General features: G+C 53.4%; 1 protein-coding gene across 4 annotated transcripts in view; it reads left to right on the forward strand.

The window, feature by feature from the left end:
* Positions 1-21,267, forward strand: part of CRACR2A (calcium release activated channel regulator 2A) — a 157,879-nt gene that overhangs the window by 86,174 nt on the left and 50,438 nt on the right. For all 4 annotated transcript variants that reach the window (XM_032645029.1, XM_032645030.1, XM_032645027.1 and 1 more), the window contains 3 exons: positions 7,812-7,923; positions 9,019-9,190; positions 12,834-12,980. In XM_032645029.1, coding sequence (XP_032500920.1) covers positions 7,812-7,923; positions 9,019-9,190; positions 12,834-12,980 — 431 coding nt within the window. The remainder of the gene's footprint in view (positions 1-7,811; positions 7,924-9,018; positions 9,191-12,833; positions 12,981-21,267) is intronic.

Below are 21,267 nucleotides of genomic sequence, written 5' to 3' on the forward strand. Positions count from 1 at the left end.
CTGGTCTGATGCCTTCCCAGTGTCTTCCTTAAGTCTCTCATGCTGCAGTCATGATTTCACCCCGAGAATAAAGGAAGCGCGGGCTGCACTGGAGCTCTGACAGCCTCTCTCCACACCGCCCTCCCATCACTCGTACGTCAGGGGCATTTTGGGGATGGACACACAGCTGCACAAAGGAGGGGAAGACTCGCGATGGGCAGGTTTTCTTTTCTTCTTTTTTTTTTTTGCGGTACGCAGGCCTCTCACTGCTGTGGCCTCTCCCGTTGTGGAGCACAGGCTCCGGACGCGCAGGCTCAGCGGCCATGGCTCACGGGCCCAGCCGCTCCGCGGCATGTGGGATCCTCCCGGACCGGGGCACGAACCGGCGTCCCCTGCATCGGCAGGCGGACTCTCAACCACTGCGCCACCAGGGAAGCCCAGGTTTCCTTAAGGCTGGTTTTTCATAGTACACTGAAGTTGGACCATGAAATGCAGACCCTCGTTCGTATCCATCCCTCCTCCACTCGCTGCGTGAGCCTCGCATCCCGGAGGCTTGTGACCTGGATGGAGCACCGCAGGCCTTTCTCCCACCAGCCCCACAGGGTGGAATATTCTGGCTTCTCCCAGACTCTCCCCCATCCAGCAGGTGCTTCAGGATTTGAGGGGAAAGACCTGGGAACAGTGGTACCTTAGCCCACAAGAGAGCCTGGGCCTCTCTGGTTTTCAGCAATTGACACCTGGTAAATTTCTGCCACTGATACTCATCCCCAAAGCCTCACCCCACCTAGAAGTCCAGCCTAGGTGTGTTTTGAGAAAACCTTGACAACCCCAGCCTGGGAATTCATAGTTGACAGGCCTGTGGCCATGGGGTTGTAGGAGTGGTTTTAATGGCATGTTTCGTTTGTGCTTCTCCTTCTAGAAAGAAAGAAAAGGGCATTCTCTTTTATTGAGGGTCAACCGTGGGCCATATGCACGGTGCAGCTGAGCACTCTCACTGAGTATACCCCCATTAGCCTGCACCGAAGCCCTCTCTTTAATGGAGGCGGGGGGAGGCGCGGTGAGTTTAAACTGTAAAGTATCAATTGTTGAAGAAATCATTTGCGTTGGGCTCGGCATGAAGTCGGAAGCACCAGATCCCAGAGACGCCACAGCAGCCTTGCTCCCTCCGGCCTCACCCCTGGTCCAGACAGCAGGAGGAGGGCGGGGCCTCCCACCAGCTAGTCTGCTGGGTCCGTGGCATTCAGCTCTGCCGGCTGCAGTTTCCTGAACTTTCTGCGTGCCTGTGGACGGCGAAGCATTTGAAAAGTTCAGCTCTTCTAGCTGAGAGAATGATATCACGAGAGAACAAAACGCGTCATCGAAGGGCCGCCTCTCTGCCGCTTTCACGGTCTCGTCTGGAGGAGGATGGGCTGGAAGGAGATTTGGGAAGAAGGTCACCCTCTTGTTGTCCACCCTGGGTTCCCTGTGAGGTCCACGCGCCCTTGGTTCTCCTGGCAGGACTGAGGACATCTGCCTGCTGCTGTCACCCCTGCACGTACCGCGGCAGCCGGTGGCTGGCCCCTGGGTGCTGGTCACCACCCCCTTCCTCACCCTCGGCTCCCAGCACGGCCTCTCGGGACCTGGAGAAGAGCTCACAGCATGCTCGCACACCCAGATCCAGGCGCCGGGAAAGGCCTGTTAGGGCGGAGAGTGGCTGGATCGGGGTGGGGAGCCTGGGCAGGAGGGGCCGGCGGGCGAGGGGAGCTGGCACAAAACCGTACACAGTTGCCATCCTTTGAGGGAGGGGGAGGGGCAAGGCTGCTCCCCTCGTGCCCCCATTCTTCTTTCTCCTGAGTAATGGAAGAACTCCACCTGCAGGGGCTGAGACAGGCTCCCAGCCATCCGAGAGGTGGGGAAACCCAGGCATCTGAGAGGTGATCGGAGAGCAGCGGCCGTGAGCAAACAGACACCCTGACAGAGCAGGGCCACAGACGGAAAGGAGCAGGTCCCCCGGCCGAGGCCAGGATGCAAGCCGCCCGGAGCTCGGGTTGTGCATGAGCAGGTCCTGCTACGGGAGGTTGGATGGATGATACCGACCTGTGAGCGCAGAGTTAGGCAGGGGTTGGAGGGTCTTCAGCTCCACCCGTGGCCCCCCAGACCTCACTCCCTCCTCCACAATAAACCCCTCTGTGTGTCCCATGGAGATCATTCCAGGCAGAACTGGGGTGAAGATTGCTTTGCAGGGAGGGGTCCCCTAGAGAACCACAGTCGTGAGCCGGAGGGTCCCTAGTGAGAGGCAGAGGGACACGGGAGGACCAGGCTGGAGAGGGCATGAGGGGACCCCTCCAGTTGGGAGAGGGAGATGGGGACAGGTCGGGCAGGAGATCTCTGAAGACACCAGCAGCTTCCTAAACCCTGTTCCTCTGATTTCTTAGAGGAGTGTAATGGTTATTACCAACGCCAAGTACCCACCCTGCAACACTGCCTGGAATTCCTGGATTAGCCAAACTGTGAAGAACCATCTAGGAGTTGGCCAGCCAGCCAAACCTGGCTCACTCGCTGTTTCTGTGAGTGCCGTGTAATTGGAACACAGCCGGGCTCTTTCCTTCTCATACCATCCACGGCGGATTCCAAGTTACAACACGGACTTGGGAAGCTGTGACGAAGGCCTGCAAAGCCTCAAATACGCATGATCTGGCCTTTACAGGGGCTGCTAGTTGACGCCTGATTTAGGTTAACAAAGAGACTCTTAAAGAATTTTGTGGTACATTGCCCTGAGTTTTAATCCTGAATCTGCCACTTACCAGCAGTGTGAACTTGTGTAAGTCTCTTAAGCCCTCTAAGCTGTAGCCCCTCATCTGTGAATTATTTATAACTAACTCCCAGCGTTAGAAGAGAATCAGGCGCGTGTGTACATGCAGAGCACTTAGCCCCGAGCTGGGACCTGAAAATCTCTCCATAAATGCTCACTGTGTGTGTGTGTGTGTGTGTGTGCCATTGGGGGTGGGGGGACTTATACCCCGAGTCTTAACACAATTCCTAGTGTCCTCCACTCTGTGATGTTTCCAAATTGTGGTAAAATACACGTAACAGAATTCCCCATCTGCACCATTTTTAAGTGAATATTTCAGTGCTTTTCAATACATTCACGTTGTTGTGTAACCCTCACCAGAACTCTCCTTATTTTGCAAAAGAGAAACTCTGTCCCCATTAAACACTACCCATCTCCCAGGACCACCATCCTACTTTCTGTCTCTATGGATATGGCTCCTCTGGGGACCTCGTATAAGTAGAATCATACAGTATCCGTCCTTTGGTGACTGCCTTATTTCACTTAGCAAAATGTCTTCAAGATTCCACATGGTGGCACATGTCAGAATTTCCTCTCTTTTTAGGGCTGGATAAGGTTCCATTTTATCTAATTACCACATTTTGTTTATTCATTTGGCCGTCGATGGGCACTTGGGTTGCTTCACACCCTTGGGTGTGAATCACGTTGCTGTGGAGAGGGACGTACAAATGCTCTCGGAGTCCCTGCTTTCAGTTCTTTGGGGTATATACCCCAAAGTGGGATTGCTGGATCATATGGCAATTCTATTTTTAATATTTTGAGGGATCCCACACTGTTTCCGCAGCGGCTGCTTTGTCGTACTGGGAGGTCAAGTGCAAGTCATCTGTCTGCCTCAGAGATCAAGAAGGGGCATTTCTGCTGGAGAGGGTCCCTTCAGTTCGTCTCTAGTTGGTGCTGCTCTTGTTTGTATCCAGTCTATGTGAGCGAGGGCAGTTTGGCTTCTTAGAGGACATTTGGCCATGTCTAGGGACATTCTTGATTGGAATGACTGGAGAGGGAGATGCTACGGGCATCTACTAAGTGATGTCCGGAGATGCTGCTAAATGTCCCGTAAAGCACGGGACGGCTCCTCCCCCACCTCCCTCTCCAACAAAGAATTCATCCCGAGATGTCAATAGCACGGAGGTTGAGACTCCCGTCTGCACCCAGCCGTCAGCCTGAACCAAGCACATCAAGGCACTAGGCAGAATCAAGGTAGATCCCGCCTCTGGACCTCACAGTCCCATCCTGAAGATGTCTGGTGCTTCTGGGCTCTACCGCAGGGAAGAGAGTGGTTGGCGCTGGGAGAAGGGTCTGAACAGGAGGCTTTGGGAGCCTGGAAAGAGGGAGAGATTAATCTGGCTGTAAAGGTGGATCTCTTGGTTTTCTCTTTAATGAGCATTTCCCTTAGATGCATTTGAAGCTGTGCAACCCTTGGCTTTAAGCTGCACGAGGCATGTTGCGGGCTGGTGACCAGGAAGGTAGAGGGTCCAGCTGGGCTGTAGCGGGAGACAGCGTTTTCCCCTGGCTCTGGGAGTCTGCGCCCTCAGCATGGCTCCTGCAGGACTGTTTCCTGTTCCATGCCCCAGTTTATAAGCCCTCGCCGAGCATCCCTGGGTGGGGGACGGGGGCTGGTCAGGATCTAGAGTGGATGGGGTCTAGACCAGTGCTCCGTGGGCAGGAGCTCAGGACCGCCTGCTATCACTCGTAGTCACTCGTTTATTGATTCACTTGTTCAACAAGTATCTAAATACCGCCTGGTTGTCAGCGTTGGGCTAGATCCTGGGGCCATGACAGTGAACAAAAGTGAACGGGGTCCCTCTTCCCAGAGCTTCCAGGCCACTGAAGGAGCAGACATTCATCCACTAATCGCATCCAACAGTATGTAAAGTATAAAGTGAGGTGAGACTTATGAACGAAAGAACTGTGTTTGGGGGCGTCCGGATCGCTGGTCTAAGCCGGGGGCTGCGGAGGCTTCCTGAGGAAGTGATACAGGAATTCAGAGTTCAGAGGAAGCAGGGGTTAGAGTGAACTGGAGGGCAGTGGAGGGAGGCCACGGATGGAGGGAGTGTGGAATCGTAAAGAGCCACTGGTTGGGCCATGGACAGAGTGAGGAGGGCAAGCCTGCCTTCTCCCCGACGCCCTCCCCCGTCACCTGCTCTCCCAGGTGGGAGTGGGAGACAGGATCCACCCGTGAAGCGGGATTCTGGCAGGCTGGCACGGGTGGTGCTGGCCGGGCAGACTTTTGGTGGCAGGGGTGGGATAGCAATGAGAGAAAGGAATTATGCATGGATGCACGGAGAACCCTTAGCTGACAGCGGAAGCCCTGAAGGGGAAATTGCTTCTTTATCCCAGCCTGGCCTCCACCGTGACTTTAGGGAAATCTCAGAGCTTCGCGGGTTATCAGCACCGTGGAATGAATCATCGCGTCCCTCTCCACCTGGCTTGGCTCCTTTAGTTAAAAATGTAAACAGCACTAGGTACCCAGGGGACAAGAGCAGAATAAGTTGGTTTTACATGGCTCTGCAGGCCCAGAGAAGAAAGATAAATAAGAGGTAATTATGGTTATTAAGACTAAAGGATTTTCCGGGTAGGGCCAATAAAGAGAGGTTGAGGCATCAGGCATGGGCAGTTTGCAGAGAAGGCTGGAGAAGCCCTCGGTACTACTTTGGCAGGACGTGAAGAGGGAGGATGACTTGGAGAATGTCATACTGCCCTCCCCAGCTTCAGTGACAGCAAGAGGAGGAAGCTGGTTTGAGACAGAGACAAGGAATGGGCTTAGAGCATGGGAAGGACTTGGGGTCAGAAGTGCTGTTGGATTCAGGGATGGCGCCCGAGGCGGGGTGTGACCTAGCTTTTCCTGGGTGATGCTAACAAGAGTACGGGTGCCCACGTGTGGGTATTTTGGGCAAGAGGCAAGTTGAGGGTCCCACTGACTCTGCAATTCCCTTCAGCCCCTTTCTGGGTCCAGCACAGTGTGAGAGACCACATTTTAGAGATCACATTCAGGCAGAGGGTAGGGAGGGGGGCAGGGTTATCCCAAGGAAAGGACTGGAATCTTGGGTTTTCACCCTACCTCCAACGTGATGCCTTTAGCTTCAAATGGAGCTAATGAACTTCCTGCTTGTGAACTTGACTCCATCCTCGCCCTGCATTCTCTGCCTTTGGCTTTGACACAGCTGGTTTATAGATTGTTGACAAGACAGAGATTCTGCTGCTTGCCCAGCAGATGCACTTCTGGAATCCTTGCACACTCTCACTTACCTTCCTTTTTAAAAACCTCATTCCTATGTAATTCAGTGATTCTAAAGGGCTCCACATCATCCTGTCTCCCCACGTTGTAATGCATCATGGTCTCTCTTAATGCGAGTACCTGCCAAATTAATCCTTACGGCTTATCAGCCAGAAGGGTGCCTGAGGGTCCAACCGAGTGTCTCGCAAGTTACCTTATGGGCTTTCACACCCGCCAGCTCTTTTTGACTGTTCAGATGGGCGTGTACCTTCCTTCCTGTGGCCCCGTGGTCCTTGTCTTCAGCTGTCAGTCACTTCCACAATGGCAATTTTGTGCAGTCGTCCCTCGGGGAGCTGGGAGGATGGGGGAGGGTCAGCTGGGCTGTAATGAACTCCCTTGGGGAGTCTTCATTGGGAGGTTTTGATTATTAGGGTAGAAGAGGGTGCTTGCTTCAACGATGCAAATTAACATTGGCCTGGGGCCACCGGTGCATCAGGCAGAGGCCAGAGGGAAGCATCCCCAGCTCAGCCACTTTGCTCCTCAGCCATCAGTGTCTGCCTTTCTCTCCCTGCGTGGTCTGGGGCAGCCCAGGTCCAGTGACCTCACACCCCATCTTGGCCAACTCCCTTTTACAACACAAATACTCTTTTATTTTTTTTTAAGTTTTTTTTTTTTTTTTTTGATGTGGTCCTTTTTAAAGTCTTTATTGAATTTGTTACAATATTGCTTCTCTTTTATGTTTTGGTTTTTTTGGCCGCGAGGCATGTGGGACCTTAGCTCCCCAACCAGGGATCGAACCCGCACCCCCTGCATTGGAAGGCGAAGTCTTAACCACTGAACCGCCCAGGAAGTCCAACACAAATACTCTCATCCATACCTTAAGGCAGTGGCAGTTCATGTCTTTTCAGGAAGTAGTTGAGAGCCAGCAGGGAGTAGGAGTGGAGGGCAGGCTGGTATGATGGGTGCGTGTCACCCAGTGGCCTTGTCCAGCTCCCCTTCAGAGCTAAAGGACCATAGTGTGTGTCCACAGAAACTGCAGCCCTGGGACATGAGTGGCCTCCATCAGGGAAGGCTTCTGAGAGTGTGACCCACACCTGCATGGCAACAGGGGGACAGAGGGAGGGGCTTGGGCAGAGCAGGTGAAACCAGAGTGAAACCTGGCTGTGCCATTCACTCACTGAGTGACCTTGGTGGGTCAGCGGCCCTGGTGGGGACCTTCTGCTCCCCGCTTTCTTTCTCTACCTCCCTCATACGTTTTACTGAATGCCTTCTCTGTGCCGGGTACTGTGCATTATCCTTTACATTCATTATCCCATTGACCTGGACCGCACCATGTCGTGCAGGCATTATCCTACACGGGGTTCAGTCCCATGCAGTTCTGGTCCTTTACGGCTGTGGACAGTGCCAGTTTTGAAGTCAGACCTGGATTTGATCCCGGCCATGTCACTTATGGGCACGGATAGGTCGTTTAACATCATCTGTAAAAGGGGGATAGTAATGCCCACTTCAGAGAATTGTCGTGAGAATTAAACGCAAACATATACGTAATAAATTATATATAAATATAGTAATAAATGTACACATGTTTACTTATAAATCATCCCGCAAGTGGCCTACCACATGAGTAGGCAACCAAGAGATGGTGGATGTCCTGATATTCAGAGGAGGAGAAGGGTGGTGAGGCTTCAGAATCTGGCCTCTGGCTTTTGTCGGCGGGGCGGAAGGCGCTGCCCCCCTCGGCAGCCGTCCGTGATGAGCGGTGTTAACCAGCGCGGTCTGGATTGTTTTCAGAGGCTGCATGAGGAGCTGCCCCTCAGCCTGGAGGACCTGGAGGATGTGTTTGATGCCCTGGATGCTGACGGCAATGGCTTTCTGACCCCAGCGGAGTTCACCACTGGATTTAGTAAGTTCTGGTGGACGCTGGAGCCCCAGGGTGTGGGTTGGCCTAAAGCCATATAAGGGGCATCCCTGCCCCACCAGCTCTGAGGGTCCACGGAGCACAAGCTTTCCTGCCTCCTGAAGTTTCCAGGCTTTGGGGCATTTGGTCTCTTTTCATGTGTCCACCTCCGCTGCTCACACCACTGCCCCCTCAGTGCCCACCACGCTGTCACTGCCAGGTCCTCTCCTACTGGAAAGTGGCAAGGAACGAGCAGAGAAGCTCTGGCAGGAAGGTCAGCTTAAGAGGGAGGCTGAGATGGGATTTCCAGCCTGTCCGTTTCTGCCGAGATACCAGTGGACAAGAGTGGGAGGCTTGTACGGCTCGTTTCGACCTGAGTGTGGCTGAGTCCTCCAGGTTGAGGGGCAACAGATTTCAGAGGAATTTGTAAAGGGTTGGAATGGACCAGTCGTTCTCAAGGTGACCAGGAGGAAAAACAACTGAGATGCGTGAACAAGATGAAAAAAAAGAAAAACAGATACACCATCAGATCCAATACTGATCAGATATTGATTAGAACAAGTATGGGTCAGATAAATCACCATACATCTGCCTCCTTCAAGGTGCCAGGTATTTGCCTGGAAGTATCTGATGTCTTTCCTGACCTTCGGGAATTTATAATTGAATTCATACAATTGAATTCATTTACATTCGTGTAAATGTGAAGCACAGTGACGCTGGCGGCCAGGATCACTAGGTGATAACACAGAGCACAGGCAGGCAGGCCGCTCGAGTGCGATAGGGGAAAGGTCTCGTTTAGAGAAGAAATCAATGAAGAGATGATTCTAAGCCGGCCTTTCAAAGATTAAGAAGCACAAAGGTGCCGTAGTACCCGCCATGCGCTCTGCCTTTCCCAGATTCTAGCATCTCTGGCAGAATCTCATCCAAGTAGGAGAGACATGAAATCCAGAGCATGGCCTCCAAGGATCGTGGCTACAGGGAGTCTGGCCTCCCCTCTTCTCCTCTCAGCTGAACCTCAATCGATTCCTGGCAGCTGAGGAAACAAAGGTCTTCCTGGGCGAGTGTTGCCTAATCCAGATCTTGTGCCCGTGCGTCCCCCAGGTCACTTCTTCTTCAGCCAGAAGCCGAGTGAGGAAGAGCACCTGGCCCAGCTCCAGGAAGAGAAGGTGTATCAGACCAGAGGGTGTGAGGATCTGGGTGACATGGACGAAGATGAGGAAGGCCAGTTCCAGATGCTGATGGACAGGCTTGGAGCCCAAAAGGTTTGGGAAGAGTAAGTGGCGACTGTGGTCTGGGGGATGGAGCCCAGCCTAGGGGCAGCCTCCCCATCTGTTCTGTCCAACCTTAACGCCTACTAAGCCCTCAGCCAAGCCCTGGGTCCCTGCTTCCAGCTAGGCCACTGGCCCCATGCAGCCTGCCCTTGGCCGTGACCTGTCTGCGTCAGGGTCTAGGGCTCTGCCTCTGTTTTTTACATTATTTTCACTGGAAACGCTCCTATCCCCTGATCTCCCACACTCCTTCCTCACCCCCTGCCATCCACAATCAGTACAGTCCTTGGCTTAGCCTTGCTCCCTGAGGGCTGCCCGCCCATCAGAGGGCTGCCCGCCCATCAGAGGGCTGTGCAAGGGTTGAAACCCTTGAGGGGTTCGGTGCGTCCCGCCTAAGGCTTCCTGTCACCATCAGCTCGCCAGCATCTCCACCTCCGCTGGGTCTCTGGGGCCGCAGTGCGTCCCACGTGCTGTGCTCCTGCCGAAGCCACCTTACACGGAAGCGCCTGTGCCTCAGATCCCTGAGCCGAACCAGCCCTGTTCTGGAAGCCGAGGTGGGAGGTGAACCTGTTTTTACCAGCTCATCACTTGGGTGATCAGTAACTCAGCTGAAAATTTTAGGTGGCTGCCACTTCAAACCAAACGTAATACCCCCATTTTTTTTTTCTTTTTTGCAAAAAGTGTTTTGTAAGAAAGAGACACATAGATGTAAACCCAGACCTTTGCCATTAATTGAAATGAAGTCAAGTGATGTTGTAGCTAGTGGAAACCAGAGAGTCGCCTGAAAAACATGGAATAACTTCCGCCCCTTGCCTTTTTGTGTTGGGGTCTCCAGGTCTTGGGTTGGGTGTGTGTTTCATGAGTGAGGGGGGAATGGCCTGATGGTTGGAGCTGATGTGTCTGGAGCTTGGGAAGAAGAAGACTGTGGAGGAGGATGATAAAGGGGAAACAAGAGAGAGGGGCCTTCACACAGCATGCAGGCCAAGGAAGTATGTGTAGCTCCCAGCGTCTTTTAGGCTGTGGCAGAGTTGAGACAGGCTGGCAGAAGCCTGGGCAAGCCAGAGGGGACATTAGCTCCACTGCTCCAAGGACAAGAGACCAGAGCCCAGTGACCATGCCCACGACCCTGTGAAGGCTCGTCCTGGAGGAGGGGACAGGAGAGGACAGTGTGGGCAAGCCAAGGGACTGTCATGAAAGACAGGCATCTCTCTGCCCACCCATCACTTCTGGACCGCCACCCTCCTGCAGGGCTCTCAAATCAGAGTTCACCAGAGGTTTCTCTGAGGACATCAGACAAAGGCCCGTGCAGGGCCAAGCCAACACGAGAGCTCCTGGAGAAGAGAAGGCTCTGGGGAAGGTTCCAAGAGTGGTCGATAAAAACCCACACACAGGAGATGGTGCCCGGCCACTGTCATCCTCCTTGAAGTTAAACAAGAAGGAAGTGGGCTTTTGCTGCAGCGTGAGGGAAAACAGTCCAGACTGTAGGACCCCAGATGAGGAAACAGAGGAGGCTGGAAAACTTCGGAGGTCTTTAAAGATCTCACCGACCAAGATGGTTTGTGTACTGTTCTGGAAGCGGGGAGATGGATGGACTGACCACCCAGAACCCTTTCTCACCCTGCACCCCTGTATCCTTCCAAGAGAGTGGCCTTGGCTTTGTCCAGAAGTGGTAGACAGAGCACCTGGGCTCCCGGCTTTTCTCGGTGCTTCGACTGGCTGAGTGATTTGGCAGCTAATCGGCCTTGGCTTAATTTTCATCCAGCATTGAGAGACTTATCCCTTCTCCAGAAATCTGGCGGGAGGTGATGTGGCCACGACTAAGAGGTTCAGGTAGCTTTGGAAGAGCGTCAGGTAGGTCTGCAAATCTCACTGGAGGCTCTCACCCTAATGGTTCTCTGCCAGGCCGCAGCAGGAACCCAGGGGATGGGAGCAGGCAGACCTCGGCCAGCAAGGTGCATCTTGATTTTATAATGCCTTTACCTTATGAGGGGCAACCTGCCACAGTGATGGGAAGTCATCGTGGTATCTCCCAGAGACCCTTTATCTCTGAACCCTTTGAGCAATCCCCATTGTATCTACAGCCCAATAGAGCGACAGCCACTGCATGTTCTGTATGGGGGAAAATGGACATTTTTCTGGGAGACAGGAGGCTCCTTACCTCCCCTTCTCTTGTTTCCTAGATCTCTCATGTCATCCAGATCAGTGCTAGGTTTTCAACAAATAAATACTTGTTGGGTGGATGGATGGGAGGATGGATGGGTGGATGGATGGGAGGGTGGATGGATGGGTGGGTGGATGAATGGATGGATGGTTGGATGGATGGGAGGATGGATGGTGGATGGATGGATGGTTGGATGGATGGATGGATGGATGAATGGATGGTTGGATGGATGGGAGGATGGATGGTGGATAGATGGATGCTCTAGATGAGTTGGTGGATGTTTGGATGGAATGGAGCAAGGGAAGGAAAGAGGGAAGGAGGGGTGATTGGATAGATGATCAGATAACTGACCGGAAGCAGGTGCATTTCTCGGCGGGCCTCTTCTCTGCTGGGTGCAGAGAGTAACACTTACACCCCAGGCACATTACTAACATGGCACCATCAGGTATCACTTTTGAGTAAAATTTCTCAGATATAGTGCTTGTTACACAGCACAAGGGATTTTATTCTTTATCCTGAGGGTCCCCAGTTGTAGCTGCCTTCAGATCACAGTGGTTTTAGAATTTAATGAGTGAGATCAGATCACCCTCTGGCTCTCTGTCTGATCACTGGCCGTAGACTGTTGAGTTTCTCCAGAGACAGAGCAGGTCCATGGGTGTGCCGCCTCCCGCCCCCACCCCCATCACCGTGACCGTGGCCCGTGTGTCTCCTCTGCTGAGCGCCCGCGTGCCTGTTGGGGAGGGAGCGGTTCTAGGCACGCCACTCTGTGTCTGTGCCTCTCTGCCGGCCTCCGTCCTCCCGACTCTCCACCCATCTCTCCGTGTGTGCACACACACATCTCAGGCTTGCTCCTTCCCTTGCTTTCTCCTGTCCGTCACGCCCGCTGCCTCCGGGCCCCAGTGGGTGCTGCATCTTCCCTTCCACTCCCTGCGGTGACAGCTGCTTCCTGCCATCCGTCAGATGCCACGTCCTTCGCTCTCAGCTGGGAGGCCCATCCCTCCCCGGGGCGACAGGCTCGCTGCTTCAGCTCCACGGCGCCTGTCCTCACACGCGCTGGGCTCCCGTCCTCCCGCTGCCTCCTGGCGTTTGGAGATGCTCCTGGCCCGCGGCTGTGTGTGCGCAGCACCGCCGGCTCATCGCGGGAGACAGAAAGCAAAGCTGTTGAGCGTGGCCCTTAGGAGGCCAGCACGACTCCTGGCTCCATCACTTCCCAGCGGAGTGATCTGAGACGGCTCACCTCACCCCTCTGCATCCGTCCCCTCCCCCGTAAACGGGGGTGTTAGCAGCACCTGCCTCACTGGAAGGTCAAATGAGCAAACGTGCATAAAGCAGCCAGCACGCGGCAAGCGCTCAATAAATGTCAGCCGCTGCCGTCGCCGTGCTGACGGTGATAACGTTCTAGCCGTCGGTGTCACACCTGGGACCCCGTGCGTCCCACGAAGCCTCGCGTCCACGCTCCCACCCTAATGCTCCTTTTTCTCTCACAGTGAAAATGATGTCAAGCAACTCTGGCTGCAGCTGAAGAAGGACGAGCCTCACTTACTGTCCAACTTTGAGGATTTCCTGACCAGAATCTTCTCGCAGCTCCTAGAAGCCCACGAGGAGAAGAATGAGCTGGAGTGCGCCCTGAAAAAGTGGGTACCAGTCTCAGCCGCCCTCTGTACAGACACGTGCAAACCAGACACACCTCTTCTGTCTTATATTCGGTGACGCCACCTGATGACCGTCCTCCAGAGCGGGGGCCGGGCCTGTGGCCGTCCCCGGGTGTCTATTTCTAAGACCTCACTCACATTTATTAGGCCCTCACCACGTGCTAGGCGCGGCCCTAAATTCCTATACAACCCATTGGGATATTTATCATTATCCACAATTTACCAGTGGGAAAGTCGAGGCACTGAAAGGGTAAGGAACACGCCCCCGGAACACACAGTGTGTGAGCGGCAGAGCCAGGACTCAGAGCAAGATGGTCTGGTGTCCGAGACCCATTAGAAACCACTGTGTCTGCCTTGGGGCGGTAAGGCCCCAGCCTACAGGACCTACCCCCATCTCTGGACCAGCCCCCGGCCCTCCTGCCGTCTCACTCCCGTCATGGTCTTAAGTTTCTCCTGCTGCCCTCCTGGCCCCGGGCTGTCTCCAGATATTTAGTGCTTTCTAGAACTCCTCCTGTACTGGAGGACGCCGCCCCAGGCAACGTGCTTGGGACCTGAAGAAGCTGCTCGGGAGCCAAGCCCGAGTTGGCCAGGCCCCGGGCGCCGCAGGTGCGGGCCTGCCAGGCGGGTGTCCCTTGGCCTGCGGGGACGAGTGTACCAGCGGGGCGCTGTGCTTGTCCACACTCATCAACGAACGTTACAGCGAGGAGCTCGATGTTGTGACCCACAGCGTGCGGACCGCTGTCCACGCCCCACCCTGAGCTCCCTTTCATCTCATGCCTCCCCCCATCAACTCTAAAGTAACTTGCTGAGGCCCACTGGCTATACACAGGTCTGGAAGAGGACCTTTCGGACCCTGAATTATGAGCAGTCGTGGCCGTGTGGTGCTGGAGGGAACGCGGTCGGGCTAGAGGAGTGTTCAGAGCATTCTGGGGTGAGGCTCCCAGGGCTGGGAGAGAGAGGGGTTGAGGGTATACGCTATAGAGCCTTTAGCTGAATAAGCTGTGAGTCAGAACTGAGTCCGAATCTTGGTTCTGCTGCTTACTAGCTGTGTGACTTAGGCCAAGTTACTTAACCTCTCTGAGTTGCAGCTTCCTTATGTGTAAGATAGGGACAGTAATACCCGTGTCATAGACCTGTGAGGATTACATGTCAGCATTTAGAACAGTGTGGGCACTTAGTAAGTATTCGATGAATGTTAAAATAATAACATTTATTACTATTTTAAATAAGTATGTCTGTGAGTCTTGGAGGATTTGCCTGGCTGAAGTGGAGAGCTGGAGGTGAAGTATAAGGATCCCTTTATCCTTCCAGACAACACAGTGTAGAGCTTTGCTGTCGAAGTCTAGTCTATGGAATCACCTGGAAGCTTCTCAGGAATGCAGAGCCTCAGGCCTCGCCCCAGGCCTACCGACTCTGCGTTTTAACAAGATGTCCCGGTGCCTCTTGCGTGGATGTGAGAAGCAGGCCCAGGGAATCAGGAGCTCTGGGTCAGAGTCATGTGTGGCCCTCCAACCAGCTAGCTCTGTGACCTTGCTCTGGTCTCTTGGCCTCGATTTTCTCACGTGTAAAATAAGGCTTATTTTCTGCCCCTCACCCCCCCCCCCCGAGTCCAGCACTGCTCACCCCAAGGAGCCACAGTGAAAGTCAGGGGCACCCCCAGAGGGGACGGCTCCCTTGTTTCCTAAGGAGACGAGGGCCGGAATGGCTGCAGTGACCCAGCTCGGGGCCCAGAATCTTACCTGCAGGGGGCCCCTCTGCTGGCCTGCACTTCTGCAGGGAGAGACTTACTGCAGAGCCTCTTGGGCCATACATCCATCTCTAAGTGGCCTCCATTCGTGTTTTGGTTCCAATTCAATGATGGTTAAAAAGTTCTTGAGCTGAAAGTCAAGGTCACTGTCAGCTGCATGGTCGAAACTAGCTCAGCCAGGAGTTGCAGTCGTCTGTGCCCATCCTCCGTTCATATGCCTGCCAGCTACCCCTGCCCCAGGTCAGCTGATGGAGTCCACTCTGGCCGGAGGACTCGGGTGGGCTCGGGGCTCACTGAGCTCTCTGGCAGTCCTTTTCCCAGAGACCCGTAGCGAGCAGAGCACTGCAACAGGAGACAGGAGCAACCTGAGGTCCTGCCCAGGCACCGCCACTGACCAGCTGTGTGACCTCAGGCAATGTGCTTTACCTCTCTGTGCATCTGTTTCCTTACCGGCAACATTCGAGAACAGGATTGGTGTTGTTCAAACTTTCTGATTGTGACTGGCCAGAAGACACGCGCTTGACTTTGCAGCTCCCACACACTTGTGTGTGTGAGTAACTGAGACAAAAGTTTCATGAAACGTGTTCACCCTCGTGACATGTGACGGGCCCTGAGGTTTTCTCTTAGAGTCTCTTGTGTTCTCTTCTCTTCTGTTAAAGAAAGAAAAAGGTTGTTCACATCTTGTTTCCAGGTTCCTCCTGGACCAGGGGATCCCTGAAGGTCCTTGCAGCGTAGAAGTCAAAGAAAAAACTGAAACCCCAATGGGATACAGAATAGTTAGATGGGAGGTTTTACAAATGGTTCGGCATGAGGCTGAGTGATTCTGGGACATCTAGGAGGCGAGTTTGGGGGTTGGGCTTGTTTGCAGGAGGGGCACCCTCTGGCTGGTGAAGGGAGAGAAGGGAAGGTTTGGGGCATCGTTTGACTCGGGCAGCAGTCTGGGGAACCCTGACTGTCAAAGCATCTCCCAGTCTCCGCCACGAGCCGGTTGTTCAGTCCGGGGGCTAACACGTCACTCCATCTGGGAAATGAGCGCTCGTCCCAGAGAGGGCGACGAGACTTGCCTGCTGTGCGCAGCCGAGGGCTGGGCACCGGGCTACAGTCGCGTGTGACCAGTAGCTGCCGTGTAACGGGCACTTACTCTGTGCCAGGCTGAGCTGAGCCAACGGAGCACAGAGTCCCCGTCTTTGAGGAGTTTACGATCACACCAGTGAGGCAGAGCCGTAAAAATTCTGCCGCACAGCCGACCAGGAAGTCCCCGTGCTGTTGAAACACCTGACAGCGTGGCCATTGGCAGCAGTGGCCTCAGCTGCCTCCCCCTTTTCCGAACCACACACCTCATTTCTCTGTCCCACGGGGCCCAGAGACTTGCGACCGACGTGGGGGGAGTCCTGGTCCCAGGTCCCCAGCCTAGCCGTGTCCCTCAGGGTTACAGTTTCACTGCAGTGAGTGAGAAAGGCCCCCCTGCGGCATCCTCCAGGGTCACCTCCAGCCTCTAGGAGGGAGGATGCAGCGGGGGCAGTGCTTGGGCTTGACATCTTGAAGCTGATGTCCGGAGCCCCAGGCTCTAGGGCAGTGTCAGAAGCAACTCCAGGCCTTTCCTCCCGGCCGTGTATTTTATTTTCTGACCCTGCATGTCGGGAGCAGAGGAAAGAGGCAAGCCTGGGGGCCTTCAACCTCCCACCCTCTTGCCTTTGGGACAGAAGGTGAGAAAACCTCAGATCTGAGTTAGACTCTGGGTTCAGTGTTTGACACTGGCGCGTGTCCACTGAGAAGCAGCCACGGCCCGGCGGGGTGAGGTGGGGGCCAGGTGGAATGCAGGGCCCTGGGCTGGTGCCCAGCTCGTCTGCGGCACCTCCAGAGTGGACTGCATTCCCTCCACTTCCCTCGGAGGAGGAGAGGGTCAGATTGCAACCGAGCCGCTTTTCTCTGTGTGCACCACGCAGAGGCTTGGCGAACCTTATATTTTACTGTGGGAGGCGTGGTTTGACGTGAGGAGGAACTTCTGGCCGTCAGAGCTACGAATTCCTTTGCCACTGAAAGCACCCTGCCCAATTATGTTGATCTGGAAAAAAAACCTTGAGCTCTCCAGATGTAGAACCATGCTGCCTGGAGGCAGCAGGAACTTCAGACCTTTCACCAGTAGGGGATGCTGGGGCCCTACTCCAGGAGGGCCCCGTTGCCTTGGTCTGCGGTGAGGGCTCCAAGTCTGCGCGTATAAAATATCCCAAGGGATTCTGACTTTGGACCCGCGTTGGAATCTGCCAGAGGAGTTGCCCTGGTTGAGTTCCTTACCAAGATCTACCGCGGAGGATGGGGGTAAGAATGGATCAGGCTGTGTCTGGGGAGTGCTTTGAGCTCTTTGAAGAAAAGTGCTTTCGAGATCAAAGGCAGCCCTCTCAGTCTTCTGCAGCTCGGTAGCCTGTTCTGCATCCTCCGTGGACCACCCTTGGCCTTGACAAGTTTTCCGATGCTCCCCACACCCTCACGGGCATCAGTCCCTCCTCTGCGCAGTCTGTCCTCGTCCAAATGATTCAGGCCTCGGGCAGTTTCTCGGGAGTGGGGCTCTGGGAGGGCTTCGCCTGCAGCTCCCACCCGGCCACTATCCTGCAGCTTTCTGTCTAGACCAATTTCCCTCGGCTCTGCAAGGGTGTCCAGACCAGGAGGGAATGTGTCTCACAACCTGACAGGCAGCCCAGCCGTGATCCCGGCACCTGACACAAGCCCGGGAACTGGTGTTCTGTGATGTGTGTGTGTGTGGGCGGGGAGGTCATCATTTCCTTGGCCTTGCTTCCAGGTAGGGCAGCAATTAAAGCCTCGTACGCATGGCAGGTGGCCCTCATGCACCACTTGTGACGAGCCTTAGCTGTGTGGTTCTTGAATGTTAGCTTGTTTCAGAATGACCAGGGACTCTTGATTAGAGAGTAAATTCCCAGGTCCCTCCTCCAGGGGGTCTAAATCAGTGTGTTTTGGGGGCAGGGGACCCAGCAATGTGCATCTTAGCACACGTTCCCCAGGGGTTCTGATGCAGGCAGACCCCAGACCCCGCTGAGAAATGCTGCTCTAGCCTGTTTCTCCAGAAGGCACCAGCCTGCAAAAGGCACGCCCAGGAGCCCTTCCAGTCTATAATTCCACTCCTGTTCTCAGCGTGGAGGGAAGTTCTTGGGGAGGGCTGCAGGCCATAAGGCCACAGCTGAGCCACGCACGTGTCCTTGTATTGGTATATTATTATCGGAGGCAGAAGCTCACTGTTAACTTGGCCCCGAGAGCAGCTGGAAAGGTGAGGTCGATTTGTGTGCTGTGTGCGTACCGCCGGCATGCTCTGTAAACCTGACTGATGAGAAATGGTTTGCTTTATCGGATGGGATAAAGCTGCAAAGTTGGTTTATACAAGGCAGCAGAATCTAACTGGGGAGAAACCATCCATCTTGAAAATCCAATTGGCGATTTTACAGCCTTTGCAGAATTTTCTACAAACTCTTATGTTTGCCTTTCATTCACCTCCACCCTCATCGTGTGGGGCTGGGTGCCTGTGAGAGAGAGAGCGACAGGCAGAGACAGAGACAGAGAGGCGTTAGAGAGACTGAGAGAGACTGATTTCACTGAGAGAGACTGATTTCAGGGGAACAAGGGAACCCTAAGTGGGTTTTTCTAGTAAGAGCCTCCCTTTGCAGCCGGAGACCGCAGTTGCGTGGGGAAGGCGGCAGGGGGCAGTGGTGAGTCTGAGGCCCTCACGACTGTTCTCATCCCCACGGCAAAGCTGGCGGAGGCTGAACTTGCTTCCATTTTCTTCTCCGGCAAATAGCAGACTCGTTGAGATGTTTCTGGCCCAGGGTCTTCAGTCCGTGATCAGAACGTGAGGGGCGGGGGCGGGGGTGGAGACCCGGGAAAGGGGGCAACCTCCAGACCTTCGGCCCCATTCCTCACCCCAGGGCGTGTTCACTCCACAATTGACAGACCCCAGAGGGAATTTGGATGCTGACAATCCTAAATGCAGAGGTTTGGAGTTGTCAGGTGTTTTTTTTTTTCTTTTCTTTCCTTCTTTTTCCTTTTTTAAAATTTTTATTGGAGTATAGCTGATTTACAATGTTGTGTTAGTTTCAGGTGTACAGCAAAGTGAATCAGTTATACATAGACATATATCCCCTCTTTTTTAGATCCTTTTCCCATATAGGTCATTACACAGTATTGAGTAGAGCTCCCTGTGCTATCCAGTAGGTCCTTATTAGTTATCCATTTTATATATCGTAGTGTGTATATGTCAATCCCAATCTCCCAATTTATCCCCCACCCCTTTCTCCCCTGGAAACCAGATGTTTTCTACATCTGTGACTCTATTTCTGTTTCGTAAATAAGTTCTTTTGTATCTTTTTTTTTTTAGATTCCACAAATAATATCGTATGATATTTGTCTTAAAACTGAGGATGGTGGGAAGGCAGTGTGGTACTGTAGTTGCACATGGGGTGGGAGTCGAGGCCTGGATCCTTCCCCCACTCTGGCCCAAGGAACCAGGTGACCACACACAGGCCACTTGCACTGCCCCGATCCTCACTTCCTTCACATGGGATACAGGACACTTGTCTGTGATGGGAGGGGAACTCTTCCTCTCTCTGCATCTGCCTTTCCCCAGGCTTTGCAAACCAGAGTCCTGTGGATCGGACCACTGTCGGTCCACACGGAAACACATGAGATCAGAGCGACTGCCCTCCGAGGCCAGCGGCCATTTCTGAAGCTCTGCTTTGAGTTCAAGCTTCTGAAATTTATCTAAACTGTAGAAGAATGCCATTTGTTCTGTTCAAGGTTAAGACTATCCTTTCATTTAGGGAAGGAAGATGCTGCTTTTCTTCCTGGAATGATTTCAGCACACCCTGCCTAGAGCCTAGAGGCGGGACCAGATGACTTTCTCAGACCCTTTGTTCCTAAGTGAAGGCAAAGGAGAGAGGGAACAGGAAAAAAATATGTTGACCAAGTAATATTCTATAGCAGAAAGGCTCGGCCTGTGTGCCATTAGCTGGAACCCCGGTGGAACTGAGTATTAATGCTCTGTTCTAGCCTGGTACCTTGACTCCCTGTGTGCAATGCACTTTGTGAAGCTTAATTAATTTCCACAGTACCTGTGGGAGGCTGGCAGGGAAAGTCCTTGCTCACTGCAAATTCTCTCTGAAGGCCTCTTTGAACTTAAGCCTTGTATTGACACGAGCATCACTATTCCCGGCCCATTTTGCTTCCCACGTGTCCCATCCTTAGATCTCCAGTACCCCTGATACCATGCACGTGCACACTGCACCCCCCCACACACACACACAGTCATCCTTCTGAGAGGGGGCATCCACCACAGTCAGACGTCCTGGGTGGCACTGCATCCTCGAGGTCAGACCTGGGCCTCTCACCCTGGCTTTCAGTAGGTTCCATCCTTTTCAATCCATCACTACCCTGGCAGCATCCCCAGTATGTAATTGCTCTCCTTCCCCCCACTGTTGAACATCTCCCTTTTCTGGACTCAGCCTTTCTTAACCTTTCCCCTGATAACTCTACACCCGCCCCACTGCTGGAGCAGGTAGCTTCCTCCACTTAACTCAGCCAAGGCTGTGTGGTCACAGAATTATGTCGGCTGGAGCTCAGGAAGGCACCATGGGGTGGGGTTGGCACCGTGGGGTGGTGTGTGGCCTCTTCTGCCTATTCCTTTCCTCCACGCCACTTACGCGTGGACTTGGAGTTCATAAACGCTGAATTCCTGGTGGGCAGAGACCATTCGGTAAGTCTAAATTACGTTACCCAGAATGTTGTTTTATGAAGTAGTCAATCAATGCTCGTTAATGCTGGTGGTGATGTAATGGGTCTGCTAGACCTTTCCACAAGCATGATCTTACTAAGTCCACATGATTTCTTTCTTTTTAAAGTATTTTTATTGGCGTCTAGTTGATTTACAGTGTTGTGTTAGTTTCAGGTGTACAGCAAAGTGAATCAGTTATACATGTACATAGATCCACTCTTTTTTTAGATTCTTTCCCCATATAGGCCATCACAGAGCATTGAGTAGAGCTCCCTGTGCTATGCAGTAGGTCCTTATTAGTTACCTGTTTTATATATGTGGTGTGTATATGTCAATCCCAATCTCCCAATTTATCCCTCCCCCCCTTACCCCCTGGTAACCATAAGTTTGTTGTCTCCATCTGTAACTCTATTTCTGTTTTGTAGATAAGTTCATGGGTACCCATTTTTTACACATGACTTCTTTCTAATACAGGTATTACCATCTGGTTTTCCAGATACAGAAAACCTCGAGCTCATTGAGGTAATGAGACTCGTCCAAGGCCAGAAAGCTTATAAATGTCAAAAGCAGGATTTGAACCGAGGCCTTCTCACTCCGGCCCTAATGAGCTCTGAGCCCACTGTAGGTGTCAGCAGGGGGTTAAGACCTACACGACCCTGGACTACACAAGAGAGGCTCCGCAGCTATCACAGTGAGACAGAAGGGAGAGGATAAATAATTAGTGCTTGTGACTCTTACTCACTCTCCCT

This window comes from Phocoena sinus, chromosome 10, assembly GCF_008692025.1.
Source record: "Phocoena sinus isolate mPhoSin1 chromosome 10, mPhoSin1.pri, whole genome shotgun sequence".
Lineage (NCBI taxonomy): Eukaryota > Metazoa > Chordata > Mammalia > Artiodactyla > Phocoenidae > Phocoena > Phocoena sinus.